The sequence below is a fragment of the Haemaphysalis longicornis genome, unplaced genomic scaffold (assembly GCF_048455015.1).
Source record: "Haemaphysalis longicornis isolate Haplotype H1 unplaced genomic scaffold, Haemaphysalis longicornis Haplotype H1 scaffold_1, whole genome shotgun sequence".
Classification (NCBI taxonomy): domain Eukaryota; kingdom Metazoa; phylum Arthropoda; class Arachnida; order Ixodida; family Ixodidae; genus Haemaphysalis; species Haemaphysalis longicornis.
This window is the reverse complement of record NW_027526203.1, coordinates 465,258,574-465,283,448: the sequence shown is the minus strand read 5'-3', so window position 1 is coordinate 465,283,448 and position 24,875 is coordinate 465,258,574. Positions and strand designations below refer to the sequence as shown.

The window sequence follows — 24,875 nt, the reverse complement described above, 5'->3', positions numbered from 1 at the left end:
TGACGCATTTTACAGCCAACATCATGGCAGAAGCACGGTATGCCGATTACTGAGATATGAGAATGCTCAGTCAACGATAACGTTGGATGCCAAGCATGTTGTTTCACAGAACCGAAACCGAAACGTTTGAATTCTAATCATGAACATCGCCCAATCATGGTACACCTTTTAATAACTTCACTGCCTTTAGTTGGTGTGGCCGCCGCAGACCGGGCATCGTAGTTTTTCTATTTTCAGGCTTTATAAAATAAATATATCACCCTATCAACCAGATAAACAATAAAAAGTGTGTTTATTTGAGCCAGTCTACGCAATGCAAGCAAAAACAGGAGCTTGACAAATTCACTTCAGTGTCCCTTTTAGGTTGTAACTGCGAAGGCTGGTTTGGAGAGCTTTTCTTTTTCTCCCTTCCGGTTGAGTGATTTGCCTTCTTTTGTTGTGCACTTGAACCTGCTTTTTGTTTTGGAGTTTGCAGCCCCCCACTGTAAGGCCTTTGCGGCGATGTGGGCATTAAATAAATAAATACATAAATGAATACCCCGCAACGTGTACTTCCTCTGCCATCCCCTTTATTCCCACCTTATCTTTACCATTTTCTCCAAATGTGCCAGTCCGCGACATGGTTTGTCTGAACGTTTAGATCGTGCATTTTGCCACAACCACCCACGTTTTCGATTAAATCGCTCTCGTGCTACAAGCAGTTATAGTCCTCGATTCGGGGTTGATTTTCTTCTTCAATTGCAAACAAGTATCTGGGAAGGATGTGTGCGTTTTCCTTGTGAGGTTTTTCTTTTTTTTTTTTTCCATCCCTCCTCGAAAAGTACCATCTCCCAGAAAGGTCTCCTAATGCGTTTGGAGTGACGTTTTGGTTGGTTTGGTAGTCATGCTAACGATCGCGTAGTGTCTTCGCATCGCACGCGGTCGACTATTGATTTTTTTATAGCCACCGAACGGCATTTACATTTGCTCGCCTTATGATCAAGATTACTTAGTTGTACGCCGGTGCGGAGTAGCGATGGCATGGGCGATGGGGACGGCGCGCATTCGGCACTGTCTGTACATCGCATAGTCGGTACATAGGTATATGCATAGGTATATATACATGCATAGGTGACATAGACGACATAGACACTTAACTGCTTCAAGCACCATCAACCGGCACCAGCCCGGTAAAATGGCTAAACTGTGCTCAAATGATTGAAAGAAAGACAAAAAAAAAAGCTAAACCACAACACAGGGAGGCTAAATTTACCTGTGAACTTACTTCGAGCCCAGCATAAAGAACAAAACAAAATTTGAATCGCCGCTGCCGCCGCTGCTATGTAATCCGCATCCGCGTACCTACTTTACCACCCTCCACCACTCGTTCTGCTTTACCACACCACCCACTACTTCAGTGTGGAGATCGATAAACACAAAAGCGGGGAAAAAAATCACTGAATTGGCAGCTTTTAAATTATTAAGTCACATAATATAAACTGTCCAATAGCAACGGAGACACGGAGAGCCCAAACGGCCGAACAGTGCATCTCAATCCCACGCGCCCCCTGTTCTGTGACGCGCCGCCGTGACCGCAGCGTAGCGGTAGCGAAGCGTTCGCAGTCGCAGTTATGAGCTTCCTTACGTCGTAGCACTGGTAGCTCGTAGCACGTCATTTTAGTTCGTTGCAGGGCCGTTAGTTCTAGAAATGGCGGACTTTAAAGGGCGGTTTAGCTGTAAGTATCCGAATAGCGTAGTATGGTACGTAACAAGTCATGTCTGATACGCGTCTGCGGTTAACGCGACTGTTCGGATTCGTGCGATTGTATCCACGAACAGGTGAGCAGGCTTCGCATTCGTCGCGCACACCACTTCCGTACATTTCAAGCGTCTGCCCTGTCGCTTAACTTCGACTGCATGGGTCTGTATTATTATGCAGGTTTCTAAAAGGACGGACGGTAATGGAGCCGACAACTATACGAGATCTGAAGCCGGGAATGAAAAACCTCAGTATTATATTCATCGTGTTGGAAATAGGTAAGGAAGATTTTTTTATTCGTTATTGTGAGCACCTCTAACGTTCCTTCGATTAGTGTGTGTTCATGGGCGAGCAAACCACGTGGTGACCACTCGCTTAATCAAAAAGCATCCCATGGTATCTTAGCGACTCCCCGTGATAGTTAGTTTACAAGCTCTTGTGCTGACCAGCGCAACGCAAGCGTTATTTTAGATAAAATGAGCTCATACGATTGAAAAGACAGCCATGTGAGAGCCCATAAACGCACAGATAGCAATTTAACCTGTTGGTGGTGGAACTAGTGAGAGCGAGCGTGTCGGAAGAGGGAAGCCGTGGGCAGGCTGGTGGGAACTGTCGCCCCGTCTCCCGCAGTATCTTGCGACTCCCCCATCTTTGGTCCCTTCGCCTCCCGTTTACAGTTGGGCCCATTAGTCACAAGCAAAATATCCTTATAACATCCCATTTAAACGCTTATGAGCAATGCACATTTTTGTCAAACTTTGGCCGCCCCAGACATCAATAGAGATGCAAAATTTCCGATGTGCTGAACGCCCAGGAAAACTCCAAGTTCCTTTTCAGTGTTTTTTTCTCCTGTGCGCTGTACAAATGCATTCTGTCCTTCTTGTTCACCTTCTTACTGTCTCAAGATAAAGCAAATCACCCGTAAGCGTATCCAACCCAATTGTTGTAGCGGGGTTGAGTCTCCTAGAGGCAAGAGTGCAAGCTGCTGTCACGTTGGAAGCATTTTCGTATGTGGTGGAATGCCTGTTAGCTTCAGTGTCCACTGGCCTGTAAAACATAGGATTGGGCATGCTCACAGGAAGGTTGATGACAGATTCTCCTCACATGTTGCTCCAGCCATCAGTAAGAATTGTAGCACATGGGCTTCTCTCCATTGCTTCTTTTGCGGATGTGGTGGCCAGTTTAGAGGGCCTGTCAAAATGCCTGAGTACTCTGAACACAGTCTTCCAATGTTCATTTTCAGTCGAGCTCAGTGGGCAGTTCAAAGCCTAAACTGCCTTTGCCAAGGCCTCACTAGCTTCTTTTGAGCTTCCAGTTCATTGTATCCACGAAAGAAGAAATGCTTCGACTCGTAGAGAGTGCATTGCTTTCCACACTAATCGTTCCCCTGGGGCTTGAGGTTGACCACATGTTCATGATGCCTAGAGCACTGTAAAGGGCCAACTGCACTCAAATTTCACCTTGGGCAAATTTATTTTGAACGTACAGTACGTACCACCAAAACAACTGGGACAAGACTGTTAGCCCCGGGAAATGCATTGATAATCAGTTAGAAACGTTTCAAATAGCTCCGTCGCAGATGACGCTGCACCTGCTGGTGAACCACGCTAACACCATGAAGTGGAAGTGACATGCCAACTGGCTGGCTGCTTGGTCCTCGGCTAGCGAGGAGAACCGGTCAAGCGATGTGGACCCTTGCTCTTATTTTTTGGATGGCTTTTTCAAGGATTGACTTTTCCCCCTTAAACACGACCTTTTGCGGGTGTACAGTGCTTGCGCAGTTAAAACGCACATTTCAAATGTTGCCCTTGCCACCACCGGGAGTGTACCTAATGCAGTTAAAAATGCATGGGGCCTTAGACTATGAAAGATGGGTCTCCATGAGGTATGCCCCGATCAGCTTTTGGAAACCATGGGGTATGCTCAAGTAGGATGTGGACCTTGTGCCAGCCCGGTATCACTCCCTGCCCCGCACAATGGAGAATTTGAGTGGGATTTAACTTCCACGTTTGATCAAAGTGCCAAGAAAGCCATTACATGGTTGTGGCCCACACTGCTGTGCCACCTTTGGCGAGCTGTGAAACAGCCTTTGGAAGTTAAAAACAGCTGGGTGTGGGCCACCTTAAAGGGAACGGCAGAGCAGGCAATATTCATACTGCTGAGGGCTTATGGGGCAAGCACGTAGTCTCGTCACGTTACACCACTTGCCACGGTGATAAGGCACTGTGGACACACTGATCAATCGATGCTTTTTTAATGTCATTAACTTTTTTTGGGAGGCTGCACCTTCCCTCCCCACAAGTTAGCTGCTGGAGGGCTATAGAGACCTGCACTGTGACTCTTACTGGTCGGTTCCATAAGAGCGTGCAATGATTGAGGTAGTAAAGAAAAAATCGTGGAGTAAAATTTGTTTTCATGCCTCTGTCAGCAATACAGCTGTGCAGTGCTCGAAGCATTACACTGGTGCATAGAATGGAAGAAGTGATATCCTTTCATATAGGGGGCAAGGTTTGTTTTTCTCTGCTCCCAACTGAAGCACTTCCTCAGAGAAGGGAAGTACCAACTAACAGTGGGAGTGTTTTCATTTGCCGGTCTTCTCAATGGTTGGTATGGTTTAAGCTGCTAATTTTCTGCTTCAAAAACCTTCGCCAGGATAATAAAAACTCTTAATTAATGTGAGGAGCATAGTGAGGAACGAGATCGTGACCCTCCTGTGTGAAGGTTTCCATCCTGCCCCTCAGATGGGAAAAAGGGCGTCGCAAGGAGTGCTCAGACTCCTCCTGAGGTCCAATAGTTTTGTCCTGAGTGTGGTCTAGTCTCAACAGTGGAATCAGGGTCCCACTCTGCGGAGGGCTCCTCCCTCAAAGGATGCACACATCCGAGTCTCTTTCAATGCTGTCAGAGGGAGAGGCGGGGTAGCTTGAGCACCTTCCAACCAGTAGGTCATTTGACTTTTTCTGCCAAGGCCTCGTGACCCCCTTCACCCGTTTACCACTTTTCTTCGGGCGTTCTTTCCTCATGATGCGGCTGTGAATCCAGCTTTTGCTTGCAGAAATTTTTGTCACAATTTAGGTTCGTGTTTACTTGGAACGTGTTGGGCTGGAAGATTGATTTGCAGAGTATAGCCATTAACTACTGCCAAAAGTTTGGATGATTTCTTGCAGAACTCATTATTTATGCTTTTCTATATGAAATGTGTCAGGGTAGATTTTTTTTTTTTTTTTTTTTTTTTCTGTTTTCACAGAGTAAGCTGCTAGCTGTCATGTGTTCGCTACAACCGAAGGTTTCTAATGAGTGATATTCCATTGCCCCTAATGTGTGTTAGCGTAGCCTATATTTATACGTTTACTATTAGTGGGCTATTATAAGCAAGCCTGACATTGTATGGGAATGGTTCATTGTGTTTGAATCCCCAGTCCATCTCGATCAAACTTTTATATTGTGCAATATGGGGTGCTTTGCCACAGTCAGCAGCGCCCATGTGCCGAGACTAGGCATCTTGGTGCAGCCGCTTTCCCGCTCATCTTGTTCATATCTTTGCAGGACGGCCCAATATGACCAAGGAAGGCCATGAAGTGCGAACATGTAAAGTGGCTGACCGGTCAGGGTCAATCAATATTTCTGTGTGGGATGAACCTGGTACATGTATTCAGCCGGGTGACATCTGCAAGCTTACCAAAGGGTGAGTTGACCCACCCGAGTTGTACAGGGCAGCACTTTTGAACTGTTGAGTGCATGCAGCCTTTATGCAAGAACCTCTAGGCCAAGCCTTATGCGAGACTCCTGTGCATCCCTTTTATTTCTGTCTTTTCTCTTAAAACAAAGACCGCATCAAAGCCTAAGTGCTTCGCAGCATAGGGTTTCTAACACTTACTGGAGAGGAATCTGGCGCTACCATCAATATTTACGGACCTAAGGATGTTCGTGTCACTTTGGGACTCGTGGGGAGAGTACAGATCTCCATTATCTTCCTAATTGGCTTGACTTGCAACATTTTAGGGAGTGAAAACACTTGAAGCACAACGGGAGTGCGGAGAAAAGTGTTTATTTATGCATGTAGGAACATACTGTAGCAACGAAAGTGAAATGAGGTGCATTTTGTTTCGTTTTTCTTGCCCTTTTTTTTTGTTCGTGAACATTTTTCATCTGTGATTCATCTGCTATCCTGACTGGCCAACCAAGTGTTACAAATATCTTTTAATTTTTTCAGTTTCCCGTGGAAACACATCCAAATTGTAACATAGATGTACATGGCCTAGTTGGCACATATCTGAATGTAAAACTGCATGAAAAAAAAAATAATAAGAATACGAGAGAGTGCTGGTGTAGTGTTTCTTTTTTGTGTGTGTGTCATTTCACGCTTGGACATTTTAATCGCTTCATTAATATTTTAAAAGAATAAATTATCAAAATAGTTGGTAAGGGTTGCGTACATGCGACAAAACATTTACGCTGCTGTCGAGTGACCTGATGCAGTTCGTCTGCATTTTGGGGTTTGCAGGAGGTGAAAGCAGCATAGGGAGGGAAGCCCTGTGTCTACTAGCTGTACAGTGCAGTTGCCGCCTTATGGGCTTCAAGTATGAGTAGTGAGAACAACACTTAAGCAGGGGACTCGCGCGGAGTTTGTACGACCCGGGTGTACGAGACCATTTGGGGTCTGACAGTGGTGCGCAGGGAACCGCTCCAAAATAGGGTGTTGTCCTCTCCGAGTAATCAGTTGTGCGGCAGTATTTGTGTCCTGGTGCCGTGCCTAGAACGTGACCTACCTGTCTTCGAGGCTTTCAGCTGCAGCAGACCGCAACGTAGTAATTTCACCCCCCCCCCTCCAAAGTGTGCTGTTGCAGGCACATTCCAGCTCATAACCTTTCTCAAACTTATTTTATGTGTGCATGCACTAGGCTGCATGACATTGAAACGAACCTAGACTTTCATAACTACTAGGTTATGGATGTGTTGGCACACAATATTTTTTAAGTGTTCTTGTGCTTGGCACTTTAAGACTAGTTTTTTAGTGCTGGATACTAGCCGTGCATGCCAGGTTGCAAAACTCGTCAGAGATTAAGACTGGTTCTGTGCTGTATTTCTTGCAGGTATGCTTCGCTATGGAAGGGCTGCCTCACTTTGTACACTGGAAAGGGCGGGGAAATTCAGAAAATTGGAGAGTTCTGCCTGCCGTTCAGTGAAACGCCATTTATGAGTGAGCCCAATCCAGAGTTCATGCAGCAGTTGCAGAACAAATTGGTTAGTAATCTTAACAACTGTATTTTTATTTCTGCAGGTCTCTCAAGAGTTGGTATGCAGCAAAATTGTAGCAGTTCTGTTTAGCATGCTTAGTGCAATTGTTTGTTGCGGTTGATGAGAAATTTAACATGTAGTTGTAACATTGTTAATGTTCTGTGCCTAATGCTGGCTGAATGATGAGGCCATGCTTTGTTTTGCTTGCCGACAGTAGTTGCACCTGGTTGAGGCAAAGTTGTGAAAAACAAAGAAGCCATTTCTGGGGAATGATTTCAGGTAGCATGACTGCTGTAGGGGCATGCTGGGTGCAGGCCTTTTACAGTCGCTGGAGGTCCAGAAACGCTTGCGTTCTCGATGAGGCTGTCTGCATCTGACTTCTCTCTGGGCTGACAAAACGAGCTGGAATATGTCTGCAGTAACAGTGTGGCCACAAAGTTGGCCTACAAGCTGGTTTGTTGTTTGCTGTGTGGTGCCAACCAGTGTTGAATGTTTTATGGTGTGTAGAGGTGAAATGTAGGCTTCTTTAGTCTACACTGCGCAGTGTGCTAGAAGATAGAGGTGTGTTGTCTGGGGCTGGTTGGGGGACAGGGGAGGTCCACTTGGCGATGAAAATTTTTGATGAAAAACTCTGACGATAAGCAATAAATACCCCTGGCTGCTCACTGGGTGGGTTCCATGAGTTTTTTTGTCTATCCTTACTCATTGACATAAATAGTATTTTTTAACAATTTTAAGGCATCACATTTCACAGAACGCTTTAATAGGGGGGGGGGTGGGGGAGGGGTTACAAAATTGTAGGTGTTCGTTAGCTGCAACATAGAGCTCCGGTTGCAGACAGTTCTCCATACAGTTTTTTTTTTTTTTCCCATTGCAAAAAGAACCTGTGCTTTCCATTGGTTTGCTGCCTGGACAGCGCATCTCTACCATCTCGTGCACTGTGTCCACACTGCTAATGTTCACACCAGCGCAACACCAGCCTTGTGTCTGTGCCTGTCCGCTCTCCCTTTCTGTGTGCCTGCCACAGTAGGCGCGTGGGACAAGTACGTAACAGCCCGTTGGCGCAGGCTTTTCTGGTGATCGCTAAAGGGGGGGCAATCTGGAGTGGCGTGTGTAGAAGCGTCCCCCAGCGTGATTGGGTGCCGTGTGTGTGCAGAATGCGAACGTGGTGGACCGGCGGTCGCCCACCCCGCAGCCGACGGGCAGCGACCCCCTGGTGGGGGGGCCCACGCCATCGCCAGGTGAGTGTGGGGGCACGTGTGGCCCCCGTGGTCGGCGGCTCACAGCTGGCTCGCTTCAGGGGGCAGCCCGGTGCCACCACGCGTGTCGCTGGCTCAGCTCTGACGCTCGGGAGGACCGCTCGGCGCCCACTAGTAGTCTGTACCCTTCTTGTGGCTTCTCTTCCACAAACCCCCAACCCCACGTCCCCCTTTTTTCCCCTACTACCCTGCACTGTCGTGCGGGGCGCACCAAGCAGCAGCTGGCCCCCTTTTTGGAAGCAGCCGAGGGCACCCACTTACTGTCCAGGGCCGGGCAGGGCTCCACTGCATGTCCTAAGGTCAAAGGCCGCGGTGGCCGTGTTGAAATTACCTGAAAAACCTGCACTGTGAGACTACTGAGATCTGAGGTCATTCCTTCACCACCATGAAAATGGGGCAACATTATCATCCTCCCGAATGCGGCGAAATGGGGCTGTATTAGATTTGGGGAAAGTTGCTGCAGGCCAGCCGCAACCCTGCATTCAGGCTACTGTGCCTTCCTGTGCTGCAGTGTAATTTTTACCGTGGACGTTTGTGCACCTGATAGGCCAGGTGTTTCATCAGCGTCTGAAACATGAGGCTTGAGGGATATTTCGTCAGAGCGCACTTAACTTTTTAGTCCTATACATTACCCTTCAACTTTTAGGTCCAAAAAGTTGTTGACTATTTAATGCTGGAACTATTGCTTAGATGTTTTTTTGTGTTATCTAGCCCGTCATGGAATTTCTCTGCAGACTTCTTTTCATCCTGGTCTGTGGAGAAAACGAGAAAGCTTTATTGATAACTGATAAGGTTAGTTCAAGTAATTGCTGGGCTTGCTTTTTCAGGTGGGGTCAAACAAAGGGAAATGAAAGAGCAGGAAAAAATGGTGGGGGGGAGGGTGTGATGTTGGGAGAGTTTAAGGTGTACAGCGCTGTGCTATAAATGTCACAGTTGTTTCAATCAAAGTAAAGAAGTGCCGTGCGCAATGCGATGCCATAACAGGAAACCAAGATATGAAGCCCCAGTAAATACAGATAAATGTACATTAGTATCGTAGGAGCTCATCTAGCCCTGAGGCCGTGATGAAAGTCGAGAGATTTTTGTTTGCCCCCTAGGGCCACCTTGTCATGATTGCACCAGGGTCCAGTGAGGGGTCAAAGTTCAAGCTCTCCTTCTTGTTGCACTCATGCAGATGCTATAGTAGCTGTTGCTCATTCATCATCAAATGGCGCGCAGTGGTGAATCTATGGAGCCTAGCTTGAAAAAGCCCTAGTCAATCAAGCCCTAGTCAATCAGTGCAGCATTCGACGTCGTAGAAGCTGGAGGTTGCACTTTGGCTTTATCTCGTAGGCGTGCCTGTGCCTGTGGTGATCCCTGTTTACAGTGATCCGTCTCCTCGCAATGTGGCCTTCACATTTGATTATCCTTTGCATGGAACACTTAATGTGATATCCCTCCATTTCGATCCTTCTTTGTGTGGTCTGGCGGACCATTTTTTATTCGTCTTGACTGAAAACTTTTTGGCAAAATTTAAAGTACTGACACCAAATTGTTTTTGTTAATTGCTCTGATCGATGTCTACCAGCCAAGCAGTTTGGAAGCAACACTTTAAATGCAAGAAAGCAGGATAAATAAACATCACAGCTAAATCAGTAATTTCGGTTACAGTTGCTTTGAGCCCAGAGGGCGTGCAGGGCAAAAGGCCTGTTGTATGTGCCATTGTTTTGGCGTTGACGCCAAAATACTGTTATGTTCTTGTCATTTGACGTTCCAGTGCTGTCGTTCCGGCTGATCCCGGCAGCGGTTTCTGCCGTAGCATACCAGTAATCATGATGCGTGGGTGGGGCCGGGCTTGCTGTGTCACTCCAAAGGGTCGCATCTGTGGCGGCGCTCTCAAAGAATTCAGGGCAGCCAGGGTCTCCCTGGCTGGGCTAGTTGAAGAGGCTTAGGCCAGCTTTGTGTTAGATATTTAATGACCGCTTTCACCAGTAGTGTGAATGACGATTCCTAGCACAATTTTCACCTATACATTACTGGGGTCTCCTTTCCCACATCCCGAACTTTTTCACTGAGAATTTCATTCTGGCAGTGGTGACTAGCTGTAGCTGCTGCTACCTGGGTCAGTCCATGATGTTATCACCACTCGCTGACTCACTCATTGTGCCGTTTACGATATGACAAATTCGTGACATACATCGGAGGCACGCGGCTATGTCACTTTGTTTTCATTACATGGATGTCGATGGGCAGGATGTGGCCCACTGATGCATTCTGCAGCTTCTGCAGCATAATCAAAGTAAGATTAAAGTATTTTTCATGTGACACACACCGTTCGTACAGGGTGTCCTGTATGCAAGGGAAGTGGACTGTGTAATATTATCAACCCCCAAAATTGGTGTCAGTACTTTAAATATTCCTTCCTGCAGTGATCCCTCTCTAATCCTGCTGCTTATGTCCTTCTTTTTTTTTTCTTTGTGTTTGATTGATTTCACTGTGTGCAGAACTTTGCTGCCATCTTCCAAATTTTCCTTTGTTCCTGACTGCGTAAAGTCTTCTTTTTGTGGCCTTGCTACTCCGATTTGACTTAGCACTGCATGGAATTTACCAAAGGGCTTTCTTCACCACAAGGTTTGATTGTCCACTGCATGTAGTATGCCAAAAGGCTTTTCTCTGCACAACCTGCTGCTGACTTCTGTGCTGGTTCTGCGCAGAATTCTTCTCTAAACATCGTTTGATTCTACTCTGCTTTGATCCCTCTCTGCAGTCTTCCAAATGTCTTTGCTCCTCAGTTTATATCTCACTCTGCATAGGATTGAGCTAAAGCGGAGTTCATTGTCTCCAATCTTGATGCCTCTCTACATTCGTATGCACAGATTTGATTTGATACCTCTCCATTGGATTTTCCCAAACTATCCCATGTGATCTATCTCTGATAATTTTGCATTGATCTGCTGTCATGGAATTTCCCCAAAAGTTCTATCAAGATGACATTTGACTTCACTCCTTAAAGAGATTTCGATGTGAATCAGAATAACACCCATGCCAATTTGAAAACAAACTGTGATCAAATATGTAGGGTATGTAATAAGGGAAGCGGGGACGAAAGCATGGTGCCTCACCAGCTACTTCTCCCCACATCGAAGCCTATGTTGTGCAGCTGGTTGACAAAGGTAATTGCAGATTAAAATATGGTGCTAGGACTTGCAGTGCAGGCTCCTTGTGGGTGAAATTTAAAATGTTATTTTGTGGTGATAAAATGGTAAACCAGCAGCTACAGTGCAGAAACGGAGGGGACATCAAAAGGATTGGGAGGCCAGCACTATGATTGCCCAGGGTGTTGAGCCATTGCTGAGTGCTCTTCCCCCCATTTTTTGAGAGGCCAATTTCCCAGCTTGTGCCTGTCGAGTCACTGGACAAGGCGACCCTTTTAAATGCAGAGCATTTCTTAGCCTCGCCTGTTCCTGCGTCGGACGGTGTCAACAGTTTCGCGTCCGCAGCAGGTGCGCCTCTCCTTCCCTCCTCTCTCTCAACAGCAGCTGGCGCGCGCATGCGTCGTAGTCAGCCCGTTCGCTCCGTCGCGGTCTCGGCCTAACAGATGCGTGATAGCAGCGCGGTGGGGGGTGGAAGGGCGCGCGCTGCTTGCGCATGCGCGCTCTCCCCCCCGTACTGCTCTCCCTCTACTGCGCGCGCGGCAAATATAGCGGCTAGCGGTCGCTCGTGTTTCAGTCACTGCGGTGCTCCTTCCTTCCTTGGTTGACGCTCGTGCCCACGTTTACTCGTGTCTGCTACTCCAGCATCACGGAAGAAGCGATGGAAGCAACACTGCCTTCAATCAGTACTGAGGCCCCAATGCTCTGCATTTACTCGTGTTCCCCTCGCGGGAAGGCGCGGGAATTTTTTTACCTGCTCCCCCAAATGGGTCGCAAAAACCCTGGGTGGGGGAGAAGTTGGCAATATCATGAAGACTAATTTGCTTTATTGGAAACATTGGATAGGATTGAGGGATTTGTGTTCAAAGGGGCTGTGACATTTTTGGAAGAGCAGCCATGTTGACCTGAGGCCATCAAGCAGAAACGGGAATTTCGGAATTTCAGATAAAGCCTAGTTGAGACCTAGCAGGGAGCCTCAGCGGGTGATGGGTTTGCTGCATCGGTTCAGGAAAGTATCAGTCGAGTCGCCACCCTGTCCTCGGTATTCCTTATTTGTGTAGCTTAGGTATTTGGTTAAAGTTAAAATTGGTATGAGTGTTACTCCGACAAGGCGATCCTTTGAAGAAAGTGGAGATGTATTTTGTCTTCATAGTCCCTTGAAGAAAATTCCCTTGAAATTTGATTGAACAAAATTTTGGTGAGGTATGAGTTGCCCAATCTTTCAAATAAATCTACGCTTTATGTTCCCTTATTTCTTTTTAAGAGACCCTGGTCTTAAGACCATTTTATTTTTAACCCAGGCACTTGTGATTTTTACATCATGCTGTGGCATGCTGAGAACATACATGCAGGTGACTTGTGCAGATGTAATATAATTTTGAGCTTGCACACTACTATATGAAGCAGGAATTTTGGATCAGCTATGAATGAAATCACTAATAAACTGAAACTGAAGTACTGGCTTAAATTATGTCTTTATGCCACGTAATCACTAACCGAGGCAATGATCCTGTTGTTGTAATGTAGCCTGTTTAATGGCAAAGTTATAAGCTTGTCAGATAACTGAAATGTCACTGGCATTTTTTCAGATCAACTACACTTATTTAAACTTGTAAGAATAAATATTGTACTTTTGGTGTTTGATTGTTCCGGCCAATCGCAAAGCTTTTAAATTCGGCTAGAATTACTTGTGTGAATTTGATAAGTACATCTTTGGGTATTATGGGTGGCAGTAGGCAGGCACCATGGCAGACCAGCTAAGCAGTTCTTAGAAAACAAAAAATAAGTTTGGAAACAGGCATAAGTGTTTGTTAAAGGTGGTACCTTGGAGTGAAATTGACCCATTAAATGCTCGAAGCTGAGCTACAATATTTTGCAGGCATCTTCTTCATGATTTCTATATTGTTAGTCAAAATACTGGCAGTCGTGCGAGGAAAATTTAAATAGTGAACATTGTGGGATGATGGGTGGGGAAAAACACGTGTTCCTGGTGCCATCAAATGGCAGCACCGCAGTATCGCTTGCCACCTTTGTAGCCATGTGCTTGTATTTTCATAGATTTTTGTGCGAAGAATAGCTTTACTTATGAGCTGAGACTGAATTAGCGTCATGGGCTAATTTGAAGTTGATTCTTCTGAAGTGTAGCGTTTCTTGGTACATTCAGCTAGGCTGAGGCGACGAGACATCGGACCAAATTTTGGTCAGTATAGGTAATATTTTCTTTTCATTCTTTTTGTTAAACTATGTGTGTCACAGCAACATTGCTCTATTTCGTGAGCACCCAGTTAAACAGTAATCTTTGTTACAAGGCCATTCTTGAGCCGGATTGGTGGGTTTGAAGCTGGGAATTTTAATAGAAGAACCAAGGCTGCTGGCTTAAAATGACTCAAATGTTCGGACTAGTTATTGGCTGAAAGCAGAGGCTCAACAAATCTCTGAGCACCATTGCCATACCCTGCGAGTGCAGGTGGAAAAGAAAAAGAAAAGCAGTTGTCGTTAATGTTGTTTCTACTTGTTTTTTTATGAATTGGGAGCACCCATAATAAATTAGATGAATGTTAATTGCCTGAGGATTAAGTGTTCCTCAGCCAGCTTGAATTACTTTCTGGCTATTTGGACCCCTGGCTATGTTAGATTGCCGAGTTTGTTAGCTTCGGTGAGTCAGTACTTTAAATCGGTGCCCGACTTTCACTGTGCTAATGGTGAGAAGCGAGTTGTTTGGGTCTCCTCTAGGTTGGCAGCTAATTGTTGCCAGCTTGTAACTGAAAGGCTGCTGCTCTGTGGGCCTCAGAAGTGAATGGTTGTGTTGTGAGCAAGCTGTGCTTCCCTCCTGTGCCGTGCTCTGCATCGTGGCTTTTGCACGACATGGTCCCCTTTTACATTTACCGTAAGGTGCTCAGCTCCAGTGACCGAGAGTGTACCTGATTGAGCGGGTCACTTGTTGCTGACAGTTAACCGATGTAGACTTTAAGCTTGTCTGCATACATTCCGGTGTAGCAAAATTTATTGAGCACTGCACATTTGCTCAACTCTAAGCAATCTGGGACACTCCCAAGTGCCTTGGCCTTTGTTTGCCCTAGTGGTGCTGTTATTTGCTAGGACAGGGCGATTTCAAATGTTCAGCAACACATGGCAGCCCTCTACAGCAATGACGCTGTAATTCTGTAAATGTCCCCTTTTTGTGCCCAGGTGATTGCAGCGTGCATTTTTTTCTATCTCTCTAAGATGCTGTTTAAGCATGAGATAATGGGTCCTAGGTATTTTTCTTGGGTTTCTGAGAGAAATTGATTGATTTGTTTACCTGTGTGGTGTAGGAGGAGCAGAGGAACAGGGCACTAAGAGAAGCTGTCCAAGTAGCTGCATGGGGGCTTGCTAATGTAGATGCACCCTGTGGCACCATGGCTCTGCTACTTCCCTGTTATTGTACCCTGCCTGCTTACATGTATCATATGTTGCACACTTAAGTGTGCAAATGCAAACGCAGACAAAAGGGTCACATCTTCGATGTGCAATCAGCCCCCAATGCTGTCTATGCAGAGAATTTCAGCAGCCATTCTCATAGTCTGCGTCCAGTTTTACCTTAATGAACACTCTGGTTACACAAAGGGAACTACCTTACTTTGAAAGGAATATTTGCGTTCCATGTTTAACTGATATGTACGCCACTGAGCAGCAAGGACAGACTGCTGCTGTGCGATCAAGACAGAGCAAGATTTCTATGCAGTCAACCAGTGTGGGCGCTAGACAAAGACCAAGAAGCCAGAACCTAGGCTTTCCATTACATCGCATCACAGCGTAACGAACAGTGTGAAATAATCTCGAGAGATTGTAGTAGCAGAGTTGCCTGCTTGCCAAGGCCTTCCAGTGTTAGTGCACTCTAGTTTGGCTGCCCTTTCTCAGTCTCCGTTTGCATTCTGCACTGCTTGTGCTGCGGCCAAGCCTGGCCCTGATGCCTCCCCCCTGTGCTCCGTTTGTGGCAGGCAATGGCCACCCTGGCGGGCTTGGCTTGGTCGCGCGGGGCAGCGGCCGGCCGGTGCCTTACAACACGATGCGCATGCCGCTGCCGAGCCACAACAACGGGTTCGGCCTCAATCCAGCAGCCCTGCCCGCCGTCAAAGTGGCGCGATCCAACAGGAGGTAGCCATCATGGGTCCCGCTTTGCCAGCCCCTGCCAGACTCCCTCCGGTCGGCTGAGCATGGTTCCACTGGAGCGTGCACTGCTCTTCTGGACTGGAGCAGTGGGACCTACTGCATGGGTGGCGAGAGACGGGAACAGCACTTGAAAGGGACGTGGTGTGCTCCGAAGGGCTTGCCAGAGGAGGGGAAGGAAGCAGGGGGGGGGGGCTCTTTGAGTGTCAGTCTCGGACTCCCCGAGAAGCCATCCGGCATTCGTTTTTCACGTATATGTCTACTACAGCGGGGAGAATCGTTGGGCTACCCACAGACTATTTGTGGTGAGTTCGAGACTGTAGATCGAAAAGCCCCAGTGTTGCTTCTTCCAATCGGCATGCAAGATCTAGGTTTTAGGTGGCCCTTGCTGAGTTGGATGTAGCCAGGACAAAGTGCCTCGTTGTTGTCTTGCCAAATTGGTGCATTTGTTCACCAAGTGCGGGTGTCTCACCTCGAGAGGACACAAGTGTAGTGGACCGTCAGTGCTCGTGCAGGCAGCATCGCCTTTGGAACTTTCTTGTGGTTGCTGCACTCTGCCAACGCCAAAAGGGAACGATAAGTTTGAATTGCAAATTAAATTGCAAATAAAATTGTTTTGGCCCTGCTCGAGGTGTGCAATGTTGGCAGCCATGCCAGTTCTTGCTACGAGGAAGATATCTCGCACCTATTTCAGGTTTACAGGCCTCTAGTCATCATAAAAGAGCAGTGTGCCACTGTGGTCATGCCCATGCCATAAACATTAGCAGAAGTTGCAGCTTGTCATCTGGGTTTCTCACACTGACTGTGCATGGGAAAGTTGCGTTGGTCGTGAAGCCGTGTGCTCTGATTATTTGTTTTAGGCATTGCCTAAGTAGTGGGCATAAATGAAAAATGCCGAGTGTGACTGTCGCAAAGTCAAGCTGCAAATGTGTGCCATCTCTATGCCCAGTAAGTTTGGATATCCTTTTTTACACCAAAAGGAAAGTAGGTAAGCAATCCTGGATTTGTTCACTCTTATCTTTAGCTGCTGATTCTGGTGTATGTGTATTCTTGTGCTTGAGGCCTTGTGTCCACCTACTGCAAACACACTAGGCAGAAGGAAAGCTTCTTTCCTGTGGTGTGTAGTGCATGTTTTAAACACACTAGGATGTGCTGTGCGCAGACTTCTCTTCAGGCAAGTAACAGAGGACAATGCAGCCTTTGGTTTAAGTTGGGCACCACATACCATCACTGGTGGGAGCGTTTCGGAGGAGAGGCGCATGCCTGGTGCAGAATTCGGGGGCTGCGGCTGCTGCTGCTGAAATGTTTCACTTGCAGTTAGGCATTTCAATAGTTGAGGTCTGTTATGCAGTCTGCCTGTGAAGGTTGTCTCGAACTGCGAGGTACAATTTACTCTGCTTGGTGACATCATGGTGTTATCTAACACCAGTTGCCAAGGAACTGTTACTACCACCTGGATTTGCATGAAGTTGCATGGTCTTTCACATATTGAAGTTGCAGCTTTATAATGAGATTTCAATGCGAGAAGCATTATGGCGGTAAGAATTGGCTAATTGGCTGTGAGCCTCTGACAGCATCTGTTGTCTTCACTGACCAATTGAGGGGGTATGTTGTCACAGCCGAATGAGAATTGGTGCATTGGCCAGAAGCTTTTGAAGGCAGCTGTCATCGTCATTGGCCAATTCTTTCAAATGCGTATGTGACCAGTGCAAAGGCCATTGGGAACTATGTACTGAGAAGGTACGAATCTGCGCTATGGTAGCTTCTTGGAACATGCATTTGGAACATGCATGACACACACGACATAGCAGTAAAAGTATTGCCAGGGAAGCCACAATACATTTGCATTCAAAGTCCATAAGCAGACCTAAGTGACCTCGAAAGCCACGTTTCGTATGGCATAAATGTGGGCCCTGAGGAGCCTTGCTACTGCTGCACTGGCTTCTGCCGCCTTTCTGCAGCACCTACAGGGGGAGCGCTGCATGGCCTACAGGGGCTCATACGGTGTTTTGGCTGTTCCTTCTTTTTGCTTTTCTGCACCCTCAACAACTTGTTATGGTCAAGCCTGTAAGCAAATAGTACATTTAGGGCACTTCACGAAACAGTTGTGGCTTAGTAGCGCTCGAAAGCCAACCAAAGCGTTCCGGGGGCACGGTTCTGCACACTCCCTGGCTACACTTGAGCTTCAGCTGTTCACCACTGTTCACCAGCTGTTCACCACTGTTACCAGTGACCGCATCAGGCACAGGTGGATTTTTTCGTCTCGTCGTTTAGGCCTGATACCGGTACCATGACAGGCTGATTTTGTCTTGCAGTGTGTATATAGTCTAGCCAACGATTGTGGCCTTGTTTAAAAATTTACAGTGTAAAAAGAAAGTGGCAGGGATGTGATTACATGATACTTGTCAACCGCCTGTGCCTTTTATGTGAATATGAGCCACACGAAAATATTGTGTATGTGTAACACTTTGTTGTTAAATATATGCGCTCAGACTCCTTATAGCAAGGAGAAATGAAAGTTAGTGATGTGGTGCAATAATAAGGGTTTGTGAGTTCGAAAGAAACAGAAAAGCTTGTCTGGGTTTTGTAAAAAAAAATCTAGTGCAGCCTTGGAAATGCTAATGCATAGGACTCTCCAGACACAACTAGAAATGTAACGCACTGCTATTTCACCGGGCGTTGCAAGAACGCTTAACTATCTATCATTGCACCTGAATGTGGAATGAAATCATGAAGTTAACCTTTTTGGCAATGACCAACAAAAGCTGCGGGTTTACTTCGTGGAACTAGCGTGACATACACACAATGTAGCACCAGAGAGAGAGGAAGATATAACTTCATTGCATGACCCACGTCTGAATCGTGCAAGTTTGGTTCATGAGGCGGTGGAGCTTAGGCTAGGGCATGAAGGTGTGGCACTGGCTGGTGATAAAGGTGGTGACTAGAGTCTGTGCAACACAAGGTGTTGGGGCCATAGTGTCACACAGATTTGCAGGCAGAGTGACCCAGCTTTCCCAGGAATAGGGGACATTGAGAGGGAGTGTATCGGGGGATGGGTAGTGTGGCTAATGAGCAGCATGAGGACAGGACCAATATGTGTGTTGAATGTTGGGGTGACCGCCACATACTTCACAGTACAAGAGGCCCGGACAGTTGTGTGTACAGTAAAAGGGGTCACATGGCAGATGTAGGTGGCTTGACAGCATGTGAAGTGTGGCGAGGATAAAGGAGAAAGTGTTGCAAAGAACACTTCTTGCCAAGAACTCTTGCTTCCAAGAACACTTGTTGGAAAGCCGCAGTGCACTCGCATTCAAAGCACGTAGCAGGCTTAGGGGGAACGTAACAAGTAAAACTATTTTTGTTATTTATAGACCAAATTTTTCAAATTAGGAGAATTTGTGTAGTTAACCTTATCTTCTATACCTTTTGAGTTAAGAGACTAATTACCTTCACCAAGTTGCCCCAAGATTAACTAATTAGGCAAGAACTCAAAATTTCTATGTCAGCGTTATCAGCTAGGTCTATTCTGTACAAGAAAGCTATTAGATTATTATTGCTTTATTTCCTTTAGGTATCACGATAGAAAGACGGAAGTTTGGCTTTCTTTTTGACGTGAAACTATTTCTGATTTCCAAAGGAAGGTGAAACCTCGTTCTTTCCTTATGCCTAAAAGATATAATGCAATGATCTGAGAGCTTCCTTGTACAGAATAGACCTAGCTGATCACGCTGAAGTAAAAATCTTGACTCCTTGACTGATTAGTTAATTATGCTGATTGCAACCTTCAGGTCATTCTAAGTTGAAAAGTGTAGAAGGTATCCTTAAACAGATTTCAGTTTTGTTGTTGGAATGGTTAGTTAAATGCTCCTAATTTAATTCAGTTTGATCCATAAATAAAGTCATTTTACTTGCCACGTCCCCCCTTAAGTGTACCTCGATAGCCGTATTTTGTGTGGCGTGGGTGTAGAGTTGTGGTTAACCCTTTAATGCCCAGCATTACTCAGGAGCAACAACCCAGACTTTTTTCTCCCGCGCTTTGTGGTTCTTTGGACATTTAATACCACCTGTTGATAGGCGAAGGTACTCGGACCTTCAAAAATTGAAAAAGACAGGGCAGCACATACTTTTGCGCGCTAGGCGATTCACATCGAGCCGGCAGCTTAATGAGCTCGCGACAGGTAAGCGAAATTGTGCAATTTCATTGGCAAACCAAACGCAAGTTATCCCACCATACACCAGTACCCCCAATCTAGAGTTAGATTAACCTTTTTCAATAGCCGAAATGGAAGCCGCAGTGCGTAACCTCGCAGGAAACACCACCCCAGGAAAAGACAAAATTCCGAACAAACTACTTCGCAACCTCGACCCAATAGCCCTCGAAAGCCTACTACAGTACATCAACAATCAATGGACATCTGGCTCCCTACCACCACAATGGAAACACGCAGAAATAACCCTCATACTTAAACCGGGAAAACCTCTGAATACAAAAAAATTTGCGACCCATCTCATTAACTTGTGTTGGAAAACTCCTAGAACACATGGTCCACAACCGACTTTTCCCCTACATAGAGGACAACGGTTACTTCCCGAATACGATGTATGAATTCTGCTCACATCTCTCACCCCAAGATGTTCTACTTCAAGTGAAAGAAGATATCATTGACTTACAATCACCACAAATTCTAGATCCTGGCTCTAGACATCAAAGGAGCATTTGACAACATCACTCATCAAGCAATCCTCCAAGGTCTCGCCTCTACTAACTGCGGCCAACGTCTCTACGACTACGTTGCCTCATTCCTAACCAATCGCACTGCAACAGTGGGAATTGGGCACCTCCGTTCCGACGTTTTCCAAACTATGCCTAAAGGAACCCCCCAAGGCTCAGTGATATCTCCATTACTGTTCAACATCGGCATGAAAGATCTACCTCCTCTGTTGACAACTATCCCCAACCTGCGACACGCCCTATACGCCGACGATCTGACGCTCTGGACTCCTAGGTGACCAACAAGACGCCCTCTAAAGTGCCATCCAAGTAGTACAACAATACCTGCAAGCCCGCGGGTTGGAATGTGCCCCCGAAAAATCCGCCTTACTTACACTGTGTAAACGAACACCTGAACAGCGCGCCTGAACTCAGCATCAATAATCAACCCGTTCTTAACGTCCCCCACCTCCGAATTCTGGGGCTCACTATTCCCAAAGACGGGTCGGGTGCCCAAACAATTCTGCCACTCCAACGTACTCTCTCCCAATGCATCTTATCCATCGAGTTTCTCACTGAAGATTTGGCCTCTAAGAATCAGATACTCTGCGCAGAATCCAAGCCATCCTTATCAGCCGGATTGCATACAGTGCTCCTTACCTAGCCCTAAAACCCTCCGAACAAAACAAACTGAACACCGCGATACGGCAAGCCTACAAAACCGCACTAGGATTGTCCCCTAAAGCGGCAACAAGCAAGTTACTACAACTGGGCGTCCAGAATACGTGGGAAGAAATCCAAGAAGCGCACCGAATTTCTCAATTCACACGCCTCCAACTCACCACCACGGGAAGAGCGACCCTCCGCCGGCTGGGGTATTCGACCCCACAACAAGACGAGAAGACGCATCCCTGGACCAATTCGACAACACATCAGAGTGGCTCCAATCCCACGTAATATGCATCCGACCTATAACAAGGGCCCCAAGATTAATTAACTAATTAGTCAAGAACTCACAGCAAGAGCACGACGGGGTTCCCCATGCATCGAATCAAGGGTGGTCTCAATGGCTCTGGGGGGGGGGGGGGGGGGGGGGGGTTCATAAACTAGAAAAGGTGTTTTTTTATCCCACTAGTTAAATAATACACGTCTGTTGACCAAACGCTCATCCCCGTGACGTACGTTTTTCATTTTCTATATATGTATCTACACCTGAGAGGCGGTGCTTTCTATTCAATCTAAGAAAAAAACAAATTTAGAGAAATTCATTTGTTACCATGAAAGGTCCGTATACAGGTTTTTTTTTAATTTCTCGCCATTTTTTAACGTATAAGGACATTTTCGAACTTGTTACCAGGGCCAGTGACGAAATTTGAGTTCTTGAAACAATGTTTAGGTAGTACACGAATTACGCAGCACTTATAAATCAGGCACCGATTGTACGCTCCCGATTTATTAAAACGCCAGGATTAGCTTCCGTAGCGCTTCGCCTCGCCAAATTGCCCGTTTTAAATGTACATGCTGAAAGAGCTTCTGCAAAGATTACGGTTGTAAACAAAGAACGGCTACTCCCTTTCGGTACTCCCTGGCTGGTAGCAATGTGCTCGCAGCGTGGTCAGCCTCAAACCACTTTGCCCCTTTCCTTTGAAAGCCTTTTTTGTGTGCACATACGAACTTGCCACGAGCTGTCGAAAAAAAGGAAATAAATACGTGCAACGCTAACAGCAAGCTCGGGGGGCGCACTTTTGTTTATTTTGCCCGAGGCTACTGCCAAGAATAGCAGACGGGCAGCCCGCGCATGCGCACATCGATACTGAAAAAGGTCCATACAAGGACTGACAAGAGTGAAATTTGGGGATTCAAGGGGGGGTGTCCAGAAAAACTAGGGGGGGTCTACACACCCCCTAGGGAGGTGTAGGGAAATCACAAGGCACGACGAGCAGCAAGAGCACGAGCAATCCATGTGCAGTATGACCACCTCCCCTTCAGTCGCTATGCAGACGCCTCTCCATACCCCCACTAATCTGCCCACCGACGCCAACGGAAAAGATTTAACCGCAGTCACGACCATTACGAAATCTATAGAAACAGCCGAAGAAGTTGCTATCGCCCTAGCCGTCACCACTTGCGAAAACTACACAGTTATACTGACAGACTCCCAAGCTGCATGCCGCAATTTCTTGATCGGACGAATATCCCTACCAGCATTGGCTATACTAAAACAAATTAAGCGACTTCCTGAACTACAGATTGTCTAGTCACCTGGCCACGAAACCCTCAAAGGAAATGAGTCGGCACACGCCGCCGCCCGCGCGCATACACACCGGGCCGTTTCCCGAGGGGGTGACAAACTTCAAGATGGCGACATCCTCAAGCCGACGCCCCTGAGAAAATACGCCGATATACTCGCCCACTACCGGCGCGGGCGCCAACAATACCCAGCACCCCACCCACACCTATCCAGAACCGAAGGTACAATACTCCGGCGACTACAAACTCTTACCCCCACAATACCCTACTTCATGCAATGTACCCCACCCTCTACCCCGCATCTTGCAAATACTGCCCCCATCCTGGCACCCTATACCATCTGGTATGGGGGTGTCAACAAACCCCGCCCCTTAATCCCAATCCCCAACCTACTTACGAGCAGTGGGCGGCACAGCTGACCAGCTCCGACCTCACCTCCCAGCGTAGCCTGGTAGAGAGGGCCTGGGTGGCCAGTGCAGGCCAGGGTATCCCAGACTAGAGGAAACCCCCCACCAGGCGGGTGCCCAGACAGCAGCACCTAAGGCTCGCATAAATAAAGTTTATTCCTCCTCCTCCTCATTATTACAAATGGTAACACAAACTTTAGGTTTTTGGTCTCGACTTGAACCATAAGTGAGCGTGTGGATGCCTTATTAAGGTAGCATACTTTTTCAACTTTTTCAAAGCAGCAAGTGTGTTTGATGTTGCTCGAGTCCTTTTAGATCAAAAAAATTCCCCGCATTTCCCCGAGGGGAAGAATGTGAAAGTGCGAATGCACGAGTTGAATTTGCGCGGTTCAGTAATGTTCGCGAAAGAGAGATCACACACACACACAACTACAAAGAAAGAAAGATGTATTTATTCACAGACACCTATTTGTGTTGTCGTTGTACTTGATTGCTAGAGCGGATCTCAGCTGTGAAATTTCGTGTCAGTACTCCTTTAAGCGGGTGCATTAGCCCTTCTCACGCCCGATTCCTGGCCTCACAGACACCTATTTGTGTTGTCGTTGTACTTGATTGCTAGAGCGGATCTCAGCTGTGAAATTTCGTGTCAGTACTCCTTTAAGCGGGTGCATTAGCCCTTCTCACGCCCGATTCCTGGCCAATCCCCCACGTGGGTATGTGCCATGTCAGCGGCCAGGCAGCGCGCGCCCATCTCCCCCCGTTGCCAAGGAAGACGAGATTCCTGGTCAATCCCCCACGTGGGTATGGGCCATGTCAGCGGCCAGGCAGCGCGCGCCCATCTCCCCCCGTTGCCAAGGAAGACGAGGAGCGCGCGCACCCGCAGCTGTTGCTATGCGGACGGCGGCGGACGCTTCAGGCTCGCTTAAGAAGTGCATTCGCACTTAAAATGTTTTCACGATCTTGAGCCAAAAATTAATGTTTGGGCATCAAATGGCTAAATTTAACGCTTGCCAACATGCATCTATTTAATTCCCCGTCCTGTCACAGTTTATTTGAAAGCATGCAATGTTAATGCCATCCACTGCTCGCAATGCTGGGTTCCTTGCCTAATAGGGCACGCTATGCTTTTGCACTTGAAATTAGAGGCTGAATCTTGTAAAGCAACGGCCGTCGCTTAGAGATGCGGTTTTAACGTACGAGTGCATGTATTCCTCAATGTGGTAGTCCCGTGGAGGTTTGGCACGCCGTAGAAATTACACAGCGTCTCCCTGTGGTGAAGCTGGGCTAGGGCCCAGCTGCACCACTGCACGCCCTAAACTACCTACATGCACAGCCTCCCTGTTCTCTCTTGCTTATCAATTCCCCTTCGTGGCAAGGTCTGCAGTCTACCTATGTAAAAAGTACTGTCCTGTTTTGTTTGTACAGTGAAGATGCTTTCTCTGACCACAGCCTTTTTATTAGTCCACAGAGAATGGGTGTCAAGGTCTCTGGCAACATGGCTTACATGACCCCCCCCTCCGCATTGTCTCCAGCTCCAGCCACTGAGCATGCCGAAAGAGTGTCCTGCAGTGCTGCCCACAAAATTTCGTCGCCAACCACTTCCCACGTTAGGCATTGCAGGCAGGCCTTGATGCGTTCACCTAAGGGTGAGCCTTTGTCCACGTGGTCGCGATGTAGGGCATCCACCATGACAAAAACAATGCAGCCAATGCGTCCCATGGCCACAGGATCCCTTCGTTCGAGCAGCGAACAGAAGAGTTCCAGAGCCGGCTCCAGGCTCGAGCCGTGCAGCACGGGCATCCAGGACAGAAAGTGGAGAAGCAGGTCGTCTGCCTGAGCCTGGATTTCCGTCACATCCCAGTGGTGTTCCAGGACGCGTGCCAGGGCCACCATGCTGGCTTCAGCGGCTAGGGACTCCTCGGGCAAGTGAGCTTTGGGGCCTGCAATGGCCCTCGTCAGAGCAGGCACTGCCCCCACACAGTGAGCAGCAAATTC

The 24,875-nt window shown here is 47.2% G+C and overlaps 1 protein-coding gene across 4 annotated transcripts; it reads left to right on the top strand.

The window, feature by feature from the left end:
- The first annotated feature begins 1,394 nt into the window (after positions 1–1,394).
- LOC144156195 (SOSS complex subunit B1-like) lies at positions 1,395–16,139 on the top strand. Of its 4 annotated transcripts, XM_077688065.1 has the most exons (7): positions 1,540–1,818; positions 1,919–2,016; positions 5,282–5,420; positions 6,829–6,979; positions 8,130–8,214; positions 8,274–8,349; positions 15,344–15,483. In XM_077688065.1, exons 2-6 carry the CDS (start codon positions 1,941–1,943, stop codon positions 8,315–8,317), a joined length of 495 nt encoding a protein of 164 aa, XP_077544191.1. In that variant the 5' UTR covers positions 1,540–1,818; positions 1,919–1,940; the 3' UTR covers positions 8,318–8,349; positions 15,344–15,483. The 4 variants fall into 4 exon arrangements, with proteins under 4 accessions (XP_077544190.1, XP_077544189.1, XP_077544191.1 ...); XM_077688064.1 differs by lacking the exon at positions 6,829–6,979 and having other exon boundaries at positions 1,395–1,818; positions 15,344–15,642; XM_077688062.1 differs by lacking the exon at positions 8,274–8,349 and having other exon boundaries at positions 1,544–1,818; positions 15,344–15,642.
- The last annotated feature ends 8,736 nt before the right edge of the window (positions 16,140–24,875 follow it).

Excerpts from the sequence above, each read along its gene's own strand:
- LOC144156195 (XM_077688062.1), top strand. The coding sequence starts at position 1,941 with ATGGAGCCGACAACTATACGAGATCTGAAGCCGGGAATGAAAAACCTC. Across the intron at positions 2,017-5,281 it reads ATTCATCGTGTTGGAAATAG|GACGGCCCAATATGACCAAG; the intron begins GTAAGGAAGATT and ends ATATCTTTGCAG. Across the intron at positions 6,980-8,129 it reads AGCAGTTGCAGAACAAATTG|AATGCGAACGTGGTGGACCG; the intron begins GTTAGTAATCTT and ends GTGTGTGTGCAG.